Genomic DNA, 20215 nt, shown 5'->3' with positions numbered 1-20215 from the left:
ATCAGCAGCCCTGAGGGACTCATCTCAGTGCAATACGACCCTGTTAGGATAAAGCTGATAATGAACCTACAGATCAGCAAACCGGAGGGACTCATCTCAGTGCAATACGACCCTGTTAGGATAAAGCTGATAATGAACCTACAGATCAGCAGCCCAGAGGGAGTCATCGCAGTGCAATACGACCCTGTTAGGATAAAGCTGATAACGAACTACAGATCAGCAGCCCAGAGGGAGTCATCTCAGTGCAATACGACCCTGTTAGGATAAAGCTGATAATGAACTGAGCTACAGATCAGCAGCCCAGAGGGACTCATCTCAGTGCAAACCTTGGATTTTAAGAAGAGATGATGTTTCCAATCTTCAGAGATGGTTTTCTCTTTCAGGGAGTTTTATAAATACTGGCAGAACACCAGATACTGTAACTCATCTTCTTTGTTGAAGAATATAGCACAATGTCAAAAATTATAGCAAAATAAACACTTAAAGTCAGGAACACATTTTAAATATTATTCTAAAGCATTTAAAAAGTTAACCGCATAACACTTTTTGCATCAACATGATTTTTTGGATAATAAGAAGTGTAAATCCCTGACTGGATTTATTGACGGTCTGTAATCCTGAATGGCTTACCAGTATATCAAACTTTTTACAAAGGACAGATCAAAATTATGAGGCAAAAATCAGGGAAAGTCTGTGAAATCAGGGGAAAATGACAGCTATGCATTACTCTTCGGTGAGGTAAATAAAAGTGACTTACCCCTGCTGCTGTTTGACGACTGACAAACAGTCACTGATCTGGTGTGGCAGTACCAGTGTTGCACAATGTAGTGCTATTTGCCATTTGGTTATTACATCTTTCATCTTCATCAGATGTCCACAGGAGATCACTAGAGCTTGTGTTTGGGCAGGTGACAGTGCAGTCATTGTTTCTTTTAATTTTCTCACAAACCCCAAAGGTGTACAAAGACAGTTAATATAGCTTGGACAGGGGCAGTGTAATGTCTAGGAGCAACTAAATAGAATACATTACTGTCATTATTTTTTCACTTTCCTGCAATCATACATCAAGCGAGTATACAGGTGTCTGCCTTGGGGAGTTACGGGTGAGAAGTGATTAGTAAGGAGGCTATGTATATGCTAATCAGCAGTCACTTGAAATGCATGACTGTTGCATCCTCTGCTTTTGCCACAGTCTAACATCAGAGGGATACATAGGCAGTGAATTACTTTTTGGGGAAGTTATGGAGGCAGGCAGTATTCACAGAAAGGGCATGTGTACCCCTCACAACAATTTACTTGTTAGTTTATTGTGAGCTACTATTTTTGTCAGCTTTGAACATTAAACCTTGGGCATAACTTATGTCTTCTGTGACAAAAGGAGATACAAAATTGCAGCTTGCTGGGCTGGCAGTAAATAATCATGTCATTCGTGAATATCAACATAATTTATATGCTTGTGTTACAAATGTATTAGAACTATATGTTGTCTGTATATCAAACAAGAAATGGTTTGTAAAGTACTGAGCTTAAACATGTATCTACATTGTACCCTACTGGGAAGAACAGAAATGTATATATACTGTTGTAACTGTGTAAATGTATATATTTTAACAGTGGAAACTGGAACATAGACAGTTAACTTGCAAAACTTCAGAAAAATAGTTGAAATGAAATTATTTTATAATTGTGCCATAAAAGATGGTTTAAATGCAGCAAGGAGACAGGATATTTAAAACTAGGGAGCCTTCTCCATTGACTTGTAAGTGTTTTATTGTTTTATGTCTTCCAGCAGCTGCAAAGAAATTAGGGTGATGTATTTTTCACAGGTAGATGCTGAAGGCTGCCAGATTCTAGCAACGGGGGGTTTAGCTTGGGAACTAAAGTCAGATGACAAGAAGTGATGTCATCCTGCAAGCTAACCCAGCAGTAATATTTGAGATATTCATTTAAGAAGTCAATGAGAGAGAGAGGCAATTCTGTATTTTGTCTTTGACCTGACAAGAAGATCCATTCACCACACTTGCCTTGTTCTGTAAGTTAACTAGAGTACAGTAATTTATTTTAGATATAGTCGGGAATATAGCCGAGCTTAATTTAGATGTTTTACTTTATTAATTTGAGACTGTTTTGCAATGTTGTTTTAAATATTTCCTGTAATTTTGAACTCTGATGTAACTGTGATTGTCTGCTGAGTATTTCTTGTTCTTTTACTATTTATTATTAATTATATTTAAACTTATCATTGTGACTGATCTTTGTGAGACATATTTAAGTTTTGAGAGTACTTGCATATTTATCTGGTGACACTGTAGGGCACTACTAATAGCCTTGCTCTTGGTCAAACTACCATTTGTATTAATATTACACAGTAAGATTGGACACCCTTTGTTAAGGGCCTTAAAGTAGCTGATACGGAGTGGCTGGTGGCAGTAATAACTACCTTATAGTCTGGGCAGAAGGGTCATAGCTAGTAAACCTGTGCCAGCCTTTCACAGGCGTGTGCGTATGTGTGTGTGCATGTAAATCAAACCTCTCAAAGTGTGTGTGTGTGTGTGTGTGTGTGTGCGTGTGTGTGTGTGTGTGTGTGTGTGTGTGTGTGTATGTAAATCAAAGAGTGTGTGGGTCAGCTACTTGGGCAGGGACATGAAGCACTGGTTGGACAGAAAGGGTGCTGGGGGGCCTTGGCTTGGTCACTCAGCTGAGATCTCAACTCTATTGCTGTGTCAGTGGGGAGTCTTGCTGGGAATGTGGAGAGGGAGACAGAAACCAGCCCCAGACTGACTGTGGTCTCTGTCTACTCTTAAGGGAAATTGGACTTGCCGCAGAGAGCTGCATCTGGAAATACTGTGTGTGTACCTGTCATCCTCCCAGTGTGTACATCCCCCTTTGTTGCCAGTGGTGAGGATTGAGGCTCCTTGATAACTGGGCCAGTGGTGGGGCATCAGATCTTCCTTGAAAGAAAAAAAAATACTGAAATTATTTTCTTACTCATGACTGTTATTTGGGCCACCATTGGATTAAAATGTTGGAAAATGCTCTAAATGCATCAAAGAAGCATCTATCTATAACCCCTATATCTTCTCGGGACACTGACTTAACTGAATTATTTCTTAAATGGTTACTACTGTGCTGTCTTGGTCAGCAAAGCTGGTGTGTTGAAAGAATGCAAAGAAAACTAAACCTGAAAAACACTGAATTTCTTTCCTTAACCTAAAACTTGCAGTTTTAAAAGTACTGTATTTCATTTTTTCTGTTACCTGATTGTGTGTTTCACTGAATATAGTGTGTTGTGTGTCTCTCTGCAGTTAGTTCCCCATCCTCCCTGTTCTTGTGTTGGTGTTAGTTTTGGTGGCTCTGGAATTGCCCGCCCCTCCTGCAAGTCTGTATTTGAACACTCCTCCCGAATCCATCTCATTTGCTCACTTAACCGAGTACAGTGAAATCATATTCTGAGTCTAGCGTTCACTCTACTTAATACAGAGAGAAGATTTGAGAAGGCCAACCCACTTAGTTAAGTGCAAGGAGAGAGTAAGGAAGAGCCTAACAAAAAAAATGTGCACTTTATTCATCTGCTTTTACTGTATTTGTGTTTCTTCCTACTTTATTACTAGGGGCAATGACTACAACTCTGATCTGAGATATATAACAATAAGTATCCTTTTCTGTGCATTTAAAGTGTTTTTTTTAATTGTATCTGCTTTATTTTCTGGAAAAAAAAAGAAAATATACTTGTTTCCCACCTTTCTAAGCTAGTATAGTCCAGTTTTCAGGTTAGTGCTGAATTCAGGGCTGTGTTACAAATCTCTGTGTTTGCCCATACCTTACTTGGATAGAAGGAAGCTTCTCTGTTCACCTGTGAGAGAGGGGAGCTTTGAGCAGCCTATCTGTCCTTGGAGGAGTGGTTTCAGCCTAGAAATTAATAGCTTATTGGCCATTTTGGGCTAATTTCTCTCTCATTCGTTTCCCTGTTATAAAAACTGCATTTGCCCTGTTTTGCACACTGGGCAGCACCGGTTAGCTAGGGTATAACTATTCCCGGCTCCACAAAGTCTCCTCTTCAATTTTTCCCTTGGAATTAGGCAAACTTTCAACTTAAGCACTCAAGCCATTCATTTCTCAGCCTGGCACTTGCGCAAAACTCATAGCAAGCACTTATAAACCCTAGCACTAGACCCCCCTATACTGTACAGAAGGAGAAGGCTCTCTATTTGACCTTACCAGCCATTCAGTAAAACAGTTCACTGTACCTATCCACACATGTCCAAATGGCAGTTTCAGGTGTACTCTCCAGTCCAACTGATGAATCTGGGCATTTTGAAGCAATGTTACAACTGCCTCATGTACACAGACAACCCTCTCCTCCTACCACCAAACACTAATACATGCGAGAGATACAATTATACAGCCAAACTGGAAGCTAAGCTCTCTCAACCCAAGACTGGATCAGACAGTCAAGAGGAAAAGGGAAATACTTGCATCACACCACCAGTCTCACATAGACCCATTAAACCAGCACCGGTAAAAAACACACATAAATACATGAAAACATACTCGGAGGCTCTAAATAAAAATCTGCAAAAGCAAAAGAAACCTCCAAAGCAGACATCAGAGCAACCTCCACCCCACAACACAAACCATGAAACACATACTTCACAAAACCAGTGTGCTACGCAATCACAGCCCTCAAGGCAAAATAACATACCCAACATACTAGTAATAGGTGACTCTATAGTCAGGCACACTGACGTCCCACTCACTAGGCTGAATAAGGAGAAGGTTACTGCTAGCTGCCTGTCGAGTGCCATGATCCACCACATAACACAAGCACTCAGGTCACTACAGAATAAGTACAAATACGACTATCAGTGTCCCTGTTGGTGTAAATGACCTGAGCCGTACCTCTCCGGACTACATGAAAAGAGACATGGAGGAGCTCTCTGATCACGTAGCCAAGGCCAGTATGACCCTGGCCCTGAGTAGCATCCAGCCCTCACCAGGAATAATACCATGGTATAAAGAAAAAAATCATCAATTTCAACAACTGGCTAAGTTTCTGGTGTCACTCAAAGGGGATCCAGTGTCCATCCACCTGGGATGACATGCTCAACAAGCCACGCTGCTTCGCTAGAGACAGCTTGCACCTGTCAACCTTGGGCTTTTGAATACTGGCCAAGGCTCTTGCCACCCCCATAGTGCCTTTTTTAGGCAAGGCTCAAAAGACAAACCGACCACCGTAAATAGCACAATTAACAAAAAACTGAGGGTAATGCTACTCAATGCCAGAAGTCTAAACCTGAAAATGCAAGCACTCGAGGCACTCCTCAATATGGAGAAAATCAATATATGTGCAGTAACAGAAACCTGGTTTAAGGCTCCAGGTAGCACCCCAGCACTACCAGGCTACAACTCGTACCATACATTTCAGCCACAGAACCCGGACCGAAATACAAAAGGCGGGGATGTATCCATATTCATCAAGGATAACCACACCTCCAGGTTATTGGCACAGCACAATGCTTCAGAGATTATCCATGTGCAACTAACAATGGGAAAAACTGCAATTCAAATTGTAGCTTGCTACAGATCACCCACCATGTCCCAAGACCCCCATTCCGCATTTCGGGAAACACTGGGAAACATAAAGGTCCTACCAAACACCCTAATATTGGGTAATTTCAAATACCCAAACATTAACTGGGAGAACTACTCAAGTACTAACTCTCTTGCCCAACATTTCCTAGAATTTATAAACTCAAACACCCTAGATCAACTGGTCAACACTCCCACCAGAAGTGACAACATATTGGACCTGGTCATCACCAACATGGGCGACCTGTGTTCCACACCGGGGGTCAACCCCTCACTGGTTAGATCTGACCATAAACAAATTACTTTGGATATCCACATTCCGCCCCCACCCCCGGACAAGGAAACCACCGTGAAAAACTTTTCAAATGCAAACTTCACATTACTTAAGACCGAGGTGGAAAGTTTCAAAGCCCACATGCTAAAGGATAATGCTGTCCAAGCTGCAAAATCCTTTACTAATGCATTCTCTATGGGCACCTACAAGAATGCATGGATCGTGCTATCCCAAGCAAAACCAAGACTCACTCCCCCAAGAAAAGGAAACCAGTCTGGTGGACCCCTGCCATAAACAAGCTATACAATAGAAGGAGGAAACTAGTACAGAAGAGAGTAAAATCCCAAGAAGGGAAGACATCCCTGATCAGTATCAGCAAGAAACTACAATCCCTCATAAAATAATCAAAGGCAAGCTTCAAAAGGAAAATTGCCAAGGACTCCAAAAAATAACCACAAGGCATTCTTTAGCTATGCCAAGAATCTAAGTGGCAATGCTCAGATCTGCTCCGAGTTAGTGCAGAATGACACAAAATACTCTGAACTGACCAATATCACCAACATCCTGGCAGACAGGTTCAGTGCAAACTTCACCCCCCCCACCCCCAAAAGGGCCCATAACCATACCAGAAGAATGTAAAGCCCCTGAAATCACAGACACTCAGGTTAAAACAGCCCTCTCTAAAACCAAAAACACAGCATCAATGGGACAGGATGGTGTCCCAGGCTGCGTCCTACATGAGCTCAAAAATGAACTAACCCCTCACCTAAACACACTGTTCAAACTCAGCCTCACCACAGGCTATGTACCCATAGAGTGGGGCACAGCAACGGTTATTCCACTCCACAAAAGTGGAGCCATAACAGACCCTGGGAATTATCGCCCTATAAGCCTGACTAGCTTGGTCTGCAAGGCTATGCAGTGTATCATCATGGAACTCATTAACAGAGACATTGGGAAACTCCAAACACCGGACCCTACCCAGTTTGGCTTTGTTAAGGGCAGATCATGCCTCCTAAACCTGGTGTACTTCTATGAGACAGTTACCAAAGCTATAGACAAGGGAAAGGTGGTACGCACAGCCTACCTAGACCTCGCAAAGGCCTTTGATACCATTTCCCATTCTGGTATTATAAGCAAGCTGACCAGCCTGAACATAAACCCCTACATCACAAGATGGGTTGCCATCTGACTCACGAACAGAACCCACATGGTGAGAGTTGTGGGAGCTAGGTCCAACTCTAAACTGGTTACAAGTGGCATTACCCAGGGCTCAGTCCTAGGATCCCTCCTGTTTGGCATATACTTCTCAGAGGTACAGGCAAGCACACAAGGACTATGGCTGACCAAGTTTGCAGATGACTGCAAACTAGGGGCTATAAATTGACTCTCCGGCTGACACAGACATCCTCCAAAAGGGTCTCACTGAGACGGATACCTGGTGTCAAAATCATGGCCTCAAGCTAAATGCCAAAAAGTGCATAGTTATCCCCTTTGGAAAAAAACAAAGTACCCACAAACTACCACATAGGTGGTAGTCCCCTAAATACAGAAAACGTTATAAGGGATCTGGGGACCCAAGTAGATAGTAATCTCTCCTTTGATAATCACATTGCCAAAGTGGTTAGAAAATCCTTCTATGTGGCCCACCTAATCACAAAATTTATTTATTTATTTATTTATTTCAGTTTGATTACCAGGGAAGTCCACTGGGCCATGAAATACCCATTTTCAGTGGAGGCCCGGGGAGAAAAGCTCCAAAGTCAGTACAATCAATTAAATGTCCAAACAGTAAGAATACATAATAAGAACAAACAGTAAGAATACATAATAATAACAGTGCAAAATAACAAGAACATAACATTTTTTTTTTAGATAATTTGCAATATTGTCTTCTTTACAGTCAACAGGGAGTAGGCTAAATCATTTTTGGGAATTAGAAATGAAGTCTGAGAGTAGATTTGCGAAGGGGTAAAGAGGGGCTTAGTGTAGAAAATCTGTATGATTTATATAGGGTGATAAAAGGGTTCGCATCCAGATCAAAAGAGGTCATTGTGCCCCTCTACTCATCACTCATCAGACCCATCATAGAGTACAACGCCCCATTTGGGATGTACCTTACAAGACACCTGCAGCAGCTGGAAAGACCACAGACGTACCTCACCAAGAGGATCACTGGCCTCAAACAGATGCCCTATGCAGCTTGACTGAAGAAACTCCAGCTGTACTCAGTTGTATACCGCCTACTCAGAGGTGATCTCTGCCTGACATACAAGGCCATGTCCAACCCAGAATTGATGGACACGCTCCACCTAAAGAAAACCATATCCCCTCAAGCCACACGCTCTAGGGATCTAAACCTCACCACAATAATAAATAGGACGTGCTGGAGGGATAGATTCCTGTCCCAGAGACTTCCCAGGCTTTGGATCACGATTCCAATCTACATTAGGCAGAGCTCCTCACTAACCCTCTTCAAGAGAAACCTTGATGAGTGGATGGGAAACAGAAAGTTTACCCCGGGGATCACTTCAGTGGCTCTGCTGGACAGAGGCACAGGGAACTTATCTAAGGCCAACACATTCTGGCTAGGCTTATAAATGCCTTCAGGCAGATAGCCTAGTACCTACCTATGAACCTATGAACCTATGAACCTATGAACCTATTAATCATTATTTCTTTTCAAGTCATCATTGGGTGAAAAGGCTGTAATAAAAGAAAAAACTTTAAGATGCAGTTCAGAGCATATAAGCTGAAGAGTCAGGTAAAACTTGAGAAAATGAATAAAAAAGTAATGTGCATGGTATGGGGAGCCCAAGATGGGGGAAAGGAGAGGGGAGCACTGGAGGATATGTGGGGGGTGGGTGCTGAAATGTAGGGAATGCCTAGGGAACCATTTCACCCAAGCCTGGCCTTGTACATAGAGTTGTTGTAATGCATTATTATTGCAACTAAATATTAATAACTGTAAATGCCTCTGTGTAAGATGGGCCAACATAGTGTGGTACTCAGGCCTGGTGTACTGTAAGAACACTGCAGCTACAGGTCAGTCTGTATGTACTATTCCCTCAGAGATGGGCCAAATAGTGTGGTACTTAGGCCTGTTGTAATGTAAGAGCATTGTAGCTGCAGGTCAGTCTGTAGGTACTACTCCCTCTGGGTTGGGACAACACAGTGTGGTACTCAGGCCTGTTGTAATGTAAGAGGCTTGTAGCTACAGGTCAGTCTGTGGGTACTACTCCCTCTGTGAGATGGGCCAACACAGTGTGGTGCACAGGATTGCTGTAATGTAAAAACACTGTAGCTGCAGGTCAGTCTGTGTGTACTACTCCCTCTGAGATGGGCCAACATAGTGTGGTACACAGGTCTGTTGTAATGTAAAAGCGTTACAGCTACAGGTCAGACTGAGTACATTACTCCCCTCTGTGAGATGGGCAATGCAGTCTGGTACATAGGCCTGTTGTAATGTAAGAGCATTGTAGCTATGGGTCAGTCTGTGTGTACTATTCCTTTGTGAGATGGGCCAACATAGTGTGTTACTCAGGCCAGTTGTAATGTAAGAGCATTGTAGCTACAGGTCAGTCTATGCATACTACTGCTAATGGTTTGCAGCATGAACTAAAAGGTTGATTAGGTGGGGTAGCAGTGACAGCATGAGACATAAAATGGAAGTGCCTAAGGGGTCTCCAACTTGACATTTGCTGTGGCCCTCAAATTCCTAACACTGGCCCTGCAAATGACAAGGCAAAGTATAGGCAGAAGAAATAAAATAGACACAATAATGCAATCGGGCAACATAAAAAGTCGCATATGAAAACATGTCATGCCAGAGTACCAGAGAACAGAAACCAGGGTCTATATTAGATCACCGAACACTTAAAAAACAAATGGTGATTAATCGACCCTATGTAAACGAAAACTTACAATTTCAAACTGTCAGAACAGCGATTTTTTTTCCAAGGGAAAAAAAATCGCTCTTCCCACAAAAAAATAAATAAATAAATAAAACTTTAAACTTTACATTAAGTGGGGGTCTTCACACCCCACACCCCCTACTTAAATATACCATTTCCAAGACCGCACTACAGTGCCGAAAACAGCAAAGTAACGAAGCGGCCAAGTGAATTCTTTCCCAAGGAAAGAATTCGCTTAAAAGCTGCTTCGATATTTTGCCATTTCAGTCTTTTGAGTTCGACCAAGACGCATTTGAAAGAATGCATCTTCGGTCTTCTAATAAGGAACCCAGAAATCATACATGTGTACTGCAAGTGTAAATAAAAATGTAGGGCTTAGGGTTCAGAGTATTAAGGTTGTGAATGAGATCCTTCCTGCAGTCCATTGTAGATTCCCTCAGAATCCATTTGCCTACCATATGAACCTTAGAAAATAACCTAAACAAACACTGTTCCTAATTCTTCTATGAAATGAGGTTTGTGTCTAGTTGGCTTATCGAATTAAAACCATTAATCAAGATACTACACCAGAAAGCGAAGATGCTGACAGACTAAGGTGTTTATATAAATACAATGACAACTGGCATTTACAATGGGACAAGCTCATAACTAGAGAAACAAAAAAGGCATAAACTCAATATACACGTGAAATGCATACAGGTGTCTGTCTGTGAAAGGTTGCTCTGAGGCAGAAGTGAGATGAAATGATAAAGTGACAAGGTTCACTTTTAATATGTTTGAGAGGCATGGAAAAAAGAAAACTCCCGAGTTACCCCTAAAGCAGAGTTAGAGTTTTTGAATGACCAATTGTAAATAGATACACAAATGACCAAAACAGACTGTACAACAGTTTGCCTAAGGGAACTGGAAAACTGAAAAAAAAACTGTAAAATCTAATCCATGTTAACATGAAAATAACTCTAGTTTATCATCATGAATGATCCCTAAAACCCATCAGCAAAGACTGAAACAAGCATATGTTGCAGGCAACAAACCTTATGAATCTTCCAAATGTACATACGCCACCTCCACAGTCACATACAAATACAAGAGAAGTTCCTGTTAAAACACTCAGCAATTTTGCACAAATGGTGATTCCAGTTTTGTTAAGTATCTAGCCTTTGATCACCTGCATTGACACATGTAGAACTCGACCAGATCAGTCCTTGATCACAAACAGCCAACCTCAGTAACCCAGTCATACAGGAAAAAACATTGTTATCTCAAAAATAAAACTGATGAAGAAATTGTTCAGTTACACTTTTTCAGTTAGAAAATGTGAATTTTATTGAAAGCATACCTGCCCAACGTCTTGCTTTTTTCCTACAGTTACTCCCCCCAAAACCCAAGAAGGCCCATGAAGTGAGTGTTTGAACTGATGAGCAAGAAACACAGTGGGAAAGACACCGTGAACCTGTTGGAAATAAGCTACAAAATGAAATAAGGGAAGCAAGAGGCTTTAGAAAGCTGAACCTAAAACTGGTTTGCCACCAGTTTCAACTGCAAAAACAAAAAAAAAAAACAGAAAGAATGATATATTCTTTATTTTACAATTTGATATTCAGGTAGGCCCTTTTCAATCATGACTTGGGCACAAAGTATGTAAAATCAGAGCGTAACAAATTACAGTAAACAAAATGCATCAAAATAATAAATAGCATGTGGTTAAAAGGCATACTAATAGTGCAGTTTTATGGGATAGAGCTTTTATGTTTTAGAATATATATATATATATATATATATATATATATATATATATATATATATATATATATACGTGACATACATGTATGTGTATGTATGTGTGTATGTATATATATATATATATATATATATATATATATATATATATATATATATCGGAAGAACATTTATGGTACAACACAGAGTCCCTGCATTAATGCTTGTAATATTAGTCAGTGTGTCCCAAAAGCAGGTGCACTAATCATTCTCTATATGCTAGCTAAGATTTTTTGGAATGATTTCAAGGTTTCTAGTTTTTTTTTTATGTCTGTAGATAGTGGATGCCATATGACAGGTTCAGTTCTAGAGGGAGTTTTCCTCCAATAACCAGTTTAAATCTGGGCATTAATAAAGTTAAAGCATTTTCTTGACTGCTTCTAACAGAGAAGCAATGTTCTGTAATATGGAACAGTCTTTTCAGTGGTGGGCAACAACCCACTTTAAGAAATGTATATATCAGACTACGTTGAAAATAAGTGGTGTTGTTAGTAATAGGCAGCTGGGGTGCCTTTTCATATCAAATACGATGGTGACATTTTATATCTGCAAAAGGGTGAATCTTCTGTTTTCAGTGACTTGTACTTTGTGCATTGTGTACCAAGTAAAGAATCATCAAAAGGTACCGTATAAATGAATATTTACAGGATTCAGTCTAAAATACGTGAATATTTACAGGATTCGGTCTAAAATACGTGAATATTTACAGGATTCAGTCTAAAATACGTGAATATTTACAGGATTCAGTCTAAAATACGTGAATATTTACAGGATTCAGTCTAAAAATACGTGAATATTTACAGGATTCAGTCTAAAATACGTGAATATTTACAGGATTCGGTCTAAAATATGTGAATATTTACAGGATTCGGTCTAAAATACGTGAATATTTACAGGATTCGGTCTAAAATACGTGAATATTTACAGGATTCGGTCTAAAATACGTGAATATTTACAGGATTCAGTCTAAAATACGTGAATATTTACAGGATTCAGTCTAAAATACGTGAATATTTACAGGATTCGGTCTAAAATACGTGAATATTTACAGGATTCGGTCTAAAATACGTGAATATTTACAGGATTCAGTCTAAAATATGTGAATATTTACAGGATTCAGTCTAAAATACGTGAATATTTACAGGATTCAGTCTAAAATACGTGAATATTTACAGGATTCGGTCTAAAATACGTGAATATTTACAGGATTCAGTCTAAAATACGTGAATATTTACAGGATTCAGTCTAAAATACGTGAATATTTACAGTTTACAGGATTCAGTCTAAAATACGTGAATATCTACAGGATTCAGTCTAAAATACGTGAATATTTACAGGATTCAGTCTAAAATACGTGAATATTTACAGGATTCAGTCTAAAATACGTGAATATTTACAGGATTCAGTCTAAAATACGTGAATATTTACAGGATTCGGTCTAAAATACGTGAATATTTACAGGATTCGGTCTAAAATACGTGAATATTTACAGGATCCAGTCTAAAATACGTGAATATTTACAGGATTCAGTCTAAAATACGTGAATATTTACAGGATTCGTCTAAAATACGTGAATATTTACAGGATTCGGTCTAAAATACGTGAATATTTACAGGATTCGGTCTAAAATACGTGAATATTTACAGGATTCGGTCTAAAATACGTGAATATTTACAGGATTCGGTCTAAAATACGTGAATATTTACAGGATTCGGTCTAAAATACGTGAATATTTACAGGATTCGGTCTAAAATACGTGAATATTTACAGGATTCAGTCTAAAATATGTGAATATTTACAGGATTCGGTCTAAAATACGTGAATATTTACAGGATTCGGTCTAAAATACGTGAATATTTACAGGATTCGGTCTAAAATACGTGAATATTTACAGGATTCGGTCTAAAATACGTGAATATTTACAGGATTCGGTCTAAAATACGTGAATATTTGCAGGATTCAGTCTAAAATACGTGTTTACAGGATTCAGTCTAAAATACGTGAATATTTACAGGATTCAGTCTAAAATACGTGAATATTTACAGGATTCGGTCTAAAATACGTGAATATTTACAGGATTCAGTCTAAAATACGTGAATATTTACAGTTTACAGGATTCAGTCTAAAATACGTGAATATTTACAGGATTCAGTCTAAAATACGTGAATATTTACAGGATTCAGTCTAAAATACGTGAATATTTACAGGATTCAGTCTAAAATACGTGAATATTTACAGGATTCGGTCTAAAATACGTGAATATTTACAGGATTCGGTCTAAAATACGTGAATATTTACAGGATTCGGTCTAAAATACGTGAATATTTACAGGATCCAGTCTAAAATACGTGAATATTTACAGGATTCAGTCTAAAATACGTGAATATTTACAGGATTCAGTCTAAAAGTGAGGGTACTGCATTGAGAGATCCGTACTAAAATACATGAATATTTACAGGATTCAGTCTAAAAGTGAGGGTACTGCATTGAGAGATCCGTACTAAAATACATGAATATTTACAGGATTCAGTCTAAAAGTTGGGGTACTGCATTGAGAGAGCCATACTAAAATACGTGAATATTTACAAGATTCAGTCTGAAAGTGGGGGCACTGCATTGAGAGAGCATACTAAAATACGTGAATATTTTCAGGACTCAGTCTAAAAGTGGAGGTACTGCACTGAGAGATCCATACTAAAATACGTGAATATTTTCAGGATTCGGTCTAAAAGTGGGGGCACTGCATTGAGAGATCCATACTAAAATATGTGAATATTTACAGGATTCAGTCTAAAAGTGGGGGGCACTGCATTGAGAGATCCGTACTAAAATATGTGAATATTTACAGGATTCAGTCTAAAAGTGGGGGTACTGCACTGAGAGATCCATACTAAAATACATGAATATTTACAGGATTCAATCTAAAAGTGGGGGTACTGCATTGAGAGATCCGTACTAAAATATGTGAATATTTACAGGATTCAGTCTAAAAGTGGGGGCACTGCATTGAGAGATCCATACTAAAATACGTGAATATTTACAGGATCCAGTCTAAAAGTGGGGGCACTACATTGAGAGAGCGTACTAAAATATGTGAATATTTGCAGGATTCAGTCTAAAAGTGGGGGTACTGCATTGAGAGATCCGTACTAAAATACGTGAATATTTACAGGATGCAGTCTAAAAGTGGGGGCACTGCATTGAGAGATCCGTACTAAAATATGTGAATATTTACAGGATTCAGTCTAAAAGTGGGGGTACTGCATTGAGAGATCCGTACTAAAATACGTGAATATTTACAGGATGCAGTCTAAAAGTGGGGGCACTGCATTGAGAGATCCGTACTAAAATATGTGAATATTTACAGGATTCAGTCTAAAAGGGGGGTACTGCATTATTCATCTGTGTTTGTTACAATGTTCCCATTTAAGACTTTTATAAAAGGGGGCCACTGCATTATTCATCTCAGTTTGTCATGATGTTCTCTTTTAAAACTTTTACAGTTACAATAGATAGATAATGCAGTTTCAGTGCTCATGATGTTCTCTTTTAAAACTTTTACAGTTACAATAGATAGATAATGCAGTTTCAGTGCAGCAGGGAGCAGCACAATATTTGTTTTGATGTTGTTAATTTGCAGTTTATTTGTATGGAGCCAGTTACACAGGCCTGTGAATTGAGACTGTTTAGCTTCTTCCAGGAATTGGAATGTTTTGTAAGCTAACAACTGGAGAATATCATCTGTGTGCATAATTATCTTATTGTTTGGTGAATCATGCATAACACCATTAGGAAACAAAGAGAATAGGAGAGGAGTCACGACTTAGCCTTGTGGAACTCCAGTGTCTAGTACAGCACTGTGCCTCATTTGTTTATTAATTTTATCTGCATCTGTGAAAGGGGATAGTCCGACTAGGATGGAAACCTCTCTTCAGTGGTTGTCTTCAGATAACAACTCCATAAAACAACAGTGTAATAAAGTGAAACAATACACAGTGCATGTCAGAAATTATTATAACCATCAAGTATCTTAAAACAAAATAACAATAGTAGCAGATAGTAAAGAAAAACACTCAAGAAATAAAATTAATATTATGCATTAATTATATACACACACACACTACCAGCAGGATTGTCCTTCAGCTTTGTTTGCAGGGTAACTGTACACAGCAGGTGTTTATAAAATTCTCCTAAAAGTTCTTAGGCTTATACCTTAATATGTAAAATGCCATCTAGCAGAGAGAGACAAACACAGAGGGAGAGAGAGAGAGGGGGGCAGGCATGTCCAGAGGCAGGCATACATTCAAAAAGCTAGAAATTCTAGAAGTCCATTTACATTATCAAATGCAGACTCTTGACTGGATTATGGCACTGATGTCACAGCTACCCCAACAACATCAAAGGAAGCAATACAGTTCTGGATTTCAAAACACAGCTTTCTGTGGTACAGTTCCAAAACTCAGAAACTCAGAGAACATTGCCAACCCAGCCTTTAAAGCTTTCTTCAAGGAGCACTTGTCCTCAGCTTCTATGTGTAGGTAGCACCCTCTCCATACTTTACTTTTACCATCAAAGTTACCACTGGCTTGGAAAACTAGCTTAAGAAAGTCTCAAACTTATTTTTAATGTACTGCAAAACTATATGAATTCAGAAAATTGTGACTCAGTGAGTCATACCTTTGTGAATCTGGTCTTGAACAAGTATAGTTCAATCATCAGGTCTTTTGTATCCTACCATATTATACAGCAAATATCACAGAGAACAAATTTTCAGAGTGTCCTTGTACACAATTCATTTGAAACAGAAAAAAATATACATCAGCTCAGAACAGCGTGCTGATAAGTCATTTTAACCTGCCAGTACACCATGCTATAGCCCTAGCCTTTTAATAAACGGCCAGGGAAAGGTCTGGAAACAAAGAGAGCTTGCATTTTGATAACATGTTATATGGAATAAGTGCCCCATGGCATAATCTCCCAGATAAACATATACAAATGTAACCAGAAACCCAACTGAAACAGATTGGTCCTTGTGCCTCTAGAGACTGTTTGGGGCATGAATAACGCCCATCAGCGTCTAGTACACGTAGAAAAAGCGGTCCCAGAAGTTTACTAGAAACATTTGACCTAATCAAAAAGCACCAAAGAAGGCCAGACATCAAACGCTGACCCCCGCACATGCTTTAAACCCTTGACATCCTCCCAACCTCCGGGCAGCTGCTATTATTGTACGTTTTACGTTACATGGGAATGTGTCACACTTTTCAAAAGGAAAAACTGATGCCGTGTTGTTTTGAGAACAGGCTCTGTATCATGCAGACTGTATGGTTTAGAAAACATTTATTTAAACTTTAGGACCCATAGCCATGACTTATTTCATACATATACATGTTTACCGGGGTAGTGCACTGACCTCGCAGCCTGGGAGTGCTGTGTGACGAACCTTTTTGACAAACGACATGTTTCTGTTACTCTCACTTGTAATTGTAAGGGGCTATATGTCCCCCTTAAACCTCCGCCCCATTACAACTACCAAGGTGGGGATTAATGGGGTGCCAGCTCCATACACAAAAATAATTACCAGAAAATAGTCTACCAGAACGGTTCCAAGACATTTAACATGAACTTCTTGCGTTACATTCTTATTTTAGGGAAGAGATACAAAATGACAATCTCTGCCTGCATTTAAACAGCAGAACACAGAAAGTGGATACAAAATGACAATCTCTGCCTGCATTTAAACATCAGAACACAGAAAGTGGATACAAAATGACAATCTCTGCCTGCATTTAAACATCAGAACACAGAAAGTGGATACAAAATGACAATCTCTGCCTGCATTTAAACAGCAGAACACAGAAAGTGGATACAAAATGACAATCTCTGCCTGCATTTAAACATCAGAACACAGAAAGTGGATACAAAATGACAATATCTGCCTGCATTTAAACATCAGAACACAGAAAGTGCTAATAAAGCAGCAATGCAGCAACTTGTCATTCGAGAAAGCGCACCTACTTTTCTCATTCTGAGCTACATTGTAGACATAGTGCTGTGAGTTTTTGTGTCTGTGCCCTGTGCCACATTGTAATTCATGTTTTTTATTTGTCTGTCTCCCTAATTCAGCCCTTCAGATTAGGATTTGAAGTGTTTTTTTTTTTTGCAAAATTATTTCAAAACATTGAAAATTTAAAATACCCTGGTTAGTGAACGTAATAACAACAAGTATAATGGAAGAAATGTAGATTTTACTGCCGCTTTAAATTACACACCACATTATTTCACTGATTTTTTGCAAAAATGTCACAGCAGGCAGGTTACTGCACCATCAATGTCCTTTGTTGGATAAAAATGCTTTTGAATCACAAGATGAGAGCAATTATCCACAAAACCCAAATCACGAAGAACGGCATTGTCAGGAGGGATGGAGAAAGGAAAGATTTAAAAAGGTAGTGCAAATTAAACTCAGCATGTCATTAAATGCGACCTAGCAATTTAACAAAGTTTAACCCCTTACTCAGCATAATGTGCAAGAAGGTAGAGTTTGCTGGGATTTAAATCATTCACCGTCTTACATTTCTGTACTATATTAGGTCGTTATATCTGACATTCTGTTAACTTGCATACAAGCACAGCACAGTAGCAGAAATACTGGAGTAACTGTTCTGCCTAAAACAATGTCCATATCTACCAAGAACAGTTATCAGCTCACCAAGAGGTGTGTCTGAACATTAACAAGAAACATGCATAACAAATTGTCATCAGATGGCAGCTTACATTGCTATCATAGGGTGAGGTGGGAAATGAAAGAATTACAACAACAAAAAAGGCAGAGAGCCCCTGTCAACCTTGACATGAATTAGAGCATGCCTCGGTGCAATCAGCTCATGTGACCCCTGTGAATGCACACACAGCTGCCCTAGTTTAACACTGGAGTGTGCTGATAAAGGCATTTACAGGGTGACACACTTTGGTGAAGTGGGACTTAGTGCAGTATGAAAGAATAATCCAACCTGTTCCTGCTTGCAGGAGATCTCGTCTGTAGTTGTAAGTATCTTGCTCCTCTTCAAGTCAGTAGAATCCACTTTGATCAGCCGATGTTTAGGGGATACATACTTTATCTCTACACCTCCAGTTTTGAAAGGTGAACCTGGAATCCCCTGCTCACCTTCTGATTTGACTTTAGTTCCTAAATTTTCATAAGGATCCTCAAAATCCAAGCTCTTCTGTGCCCTGTAGGCCTTTAGAATTTCACTTTCTTTGTAATCTGGTTTTGGAGGCTGAGGGGGGATCCTTTTGCCACCAAAAGTCAGGTAATCTTTTAACCACTTTGCCATTATTACAGTAAACTGAGCTAACGGTGTTTAAATTACCTGCACTCAGTTACAAGTTTTCTGACTCAACAAGTTTGTACAAGTATAAGGCATAATAAAACTCCGACTCAGCTGTTCCTTGTAAAGTCTACACTGTGCAAATCCTACACTTTCAGGGGTACTTTCGGGAACAAATAATATTTGCACTCATCCCGTACAAACCAAGAACTGAGCGAATGGCTGCACTAGTGACCACACAGATTGCCCAGTAGGGCCATATACCTTTTCGCTGCCGTTTGTATAAATCCACTACGCGGGCGTTGTGTCTTTTAAATTATGAACCCAAGCTAGCTTTGTGTTTTATTCCTTTGTATTGTCTTTACGTTATAAACTCAATTAGTGCCAGTCATCAGTGACATTTCCTGTTGGGAATACCTGAATGCATTCTCCTACTTTAGGCGAGAAGGATATTATTTATTTCTCCACTCGTGACTTTTCATGCAGCCATTCTGCTTGCACTACTCCAGCTTCGAACCTCCAACGTGTACTCCTGAGCAGGTAGCGAGGACAGTTTGCTGATCCTGTTTGGATGTACTGCAGGTAGGCACTGCCCCCCGTTCTCAGTACCCCTGTCCGGGTGCACACGTCTGCCTAATCCAGCTGTCAGCAGCTGTGGCTGCAGCATGAGCTCCCTGCAAGCGCACATCAGACACGAACAAAGAGGTAGGTGCTGCTGGGCACCGCCAGCTCAGCTCAGGTCTCCCTCTTCCTGGAGGAGGGGTTTGAAACTAGTTTACGCCAGCAACCCGAGCAAATTAACAAGGCATCTGCCGATCGATGTTTGTCATTCCCTGCATAAACGTCTTCAGCTTTGGGGATCCGAAAATAACTACCGTCATTTGCTACTTTTTTTTTTAGAAAAAATGTGCAAATCTGGATATTAATGAAACTCGCATCCATGCAGCTCACCAGTTTGTATCCTTTAAATAAAGCGAAGTTGGAAACGATAGCCCCTCTAATGCCATTAGCGCACACTTGTCAGACAATAATTATTAGTGTTTATTCTAAAAGGGGGGTGGGGACAGCCCAAAAATGTGATTCTCAACTGCTGGGGTATGTCAAGTCCCCCCCGTCGCAGGCAGAGTCTGTCTGTCCCAGGCAAAGTCGGACAAAAAAGGCAAATGGTTAAAGGTTGCCAAGGAAGTCCAATGCCAGGGACAGGTAGCCACTGTTGTCAGCAAAGCCACCAGAAGTGAGAGTCCGGAGAACGTAGTGTGTGTGTGTGTGAGGGAGAGAGACTATATCAACCAGGAGGCTAATGAGGTTCTTTAAAACAAAATATCACA

The 20215-nt window shown here is 39.7% G+C and overlaps 1 protein-coding gene across 1 annotated transcript in view; it reads right to left on the bottom strand.

The window, feature by feature from the left end:
* The window catches only part of SHD (Src homology 2 domain containing transforming protein D), an 883869-nt gene extending 864284 nt beyond the window's left edge, over nucleotides 1-19585 (bottom strand). Inside the window, exon 1 of the mRNA XM_044090592.1 lies at nucleotides 18570-19585. Coding sequence (XP_043946527.1) covers nucleotides 18570-18893 — 324 coding nt within the window. The 5' untranslated portion in view covers nucleotides 18894-19585. The remainder of the gene's footprint in view (nucleotides 1-18569) is intronic.
* Between the last annotated feature and the right edge of the window lie 630 nt (nucleotides 19586-20215).

The sequence above is a fragment of the Protopterus annectens genome, chromosome 13.part0 (genome assembly GCF_019279795.1).
Source record: "Protopterus annectens isolate FY-2018-M chromosome 13.part0, PAN1.0, whole genome shotgun sequence".
Taxonomy (NCBI): Eukaryota; Metazoa; Chordata; order Ceratodontiformes; family Protopteridae; genus Protopterus; species Protopterus annectens.
The sequence above is the reverse complement of the archived record's forward strand: the minus strand, read 5'-3'. Positions and strand labels throughout refer to the sequence as shown.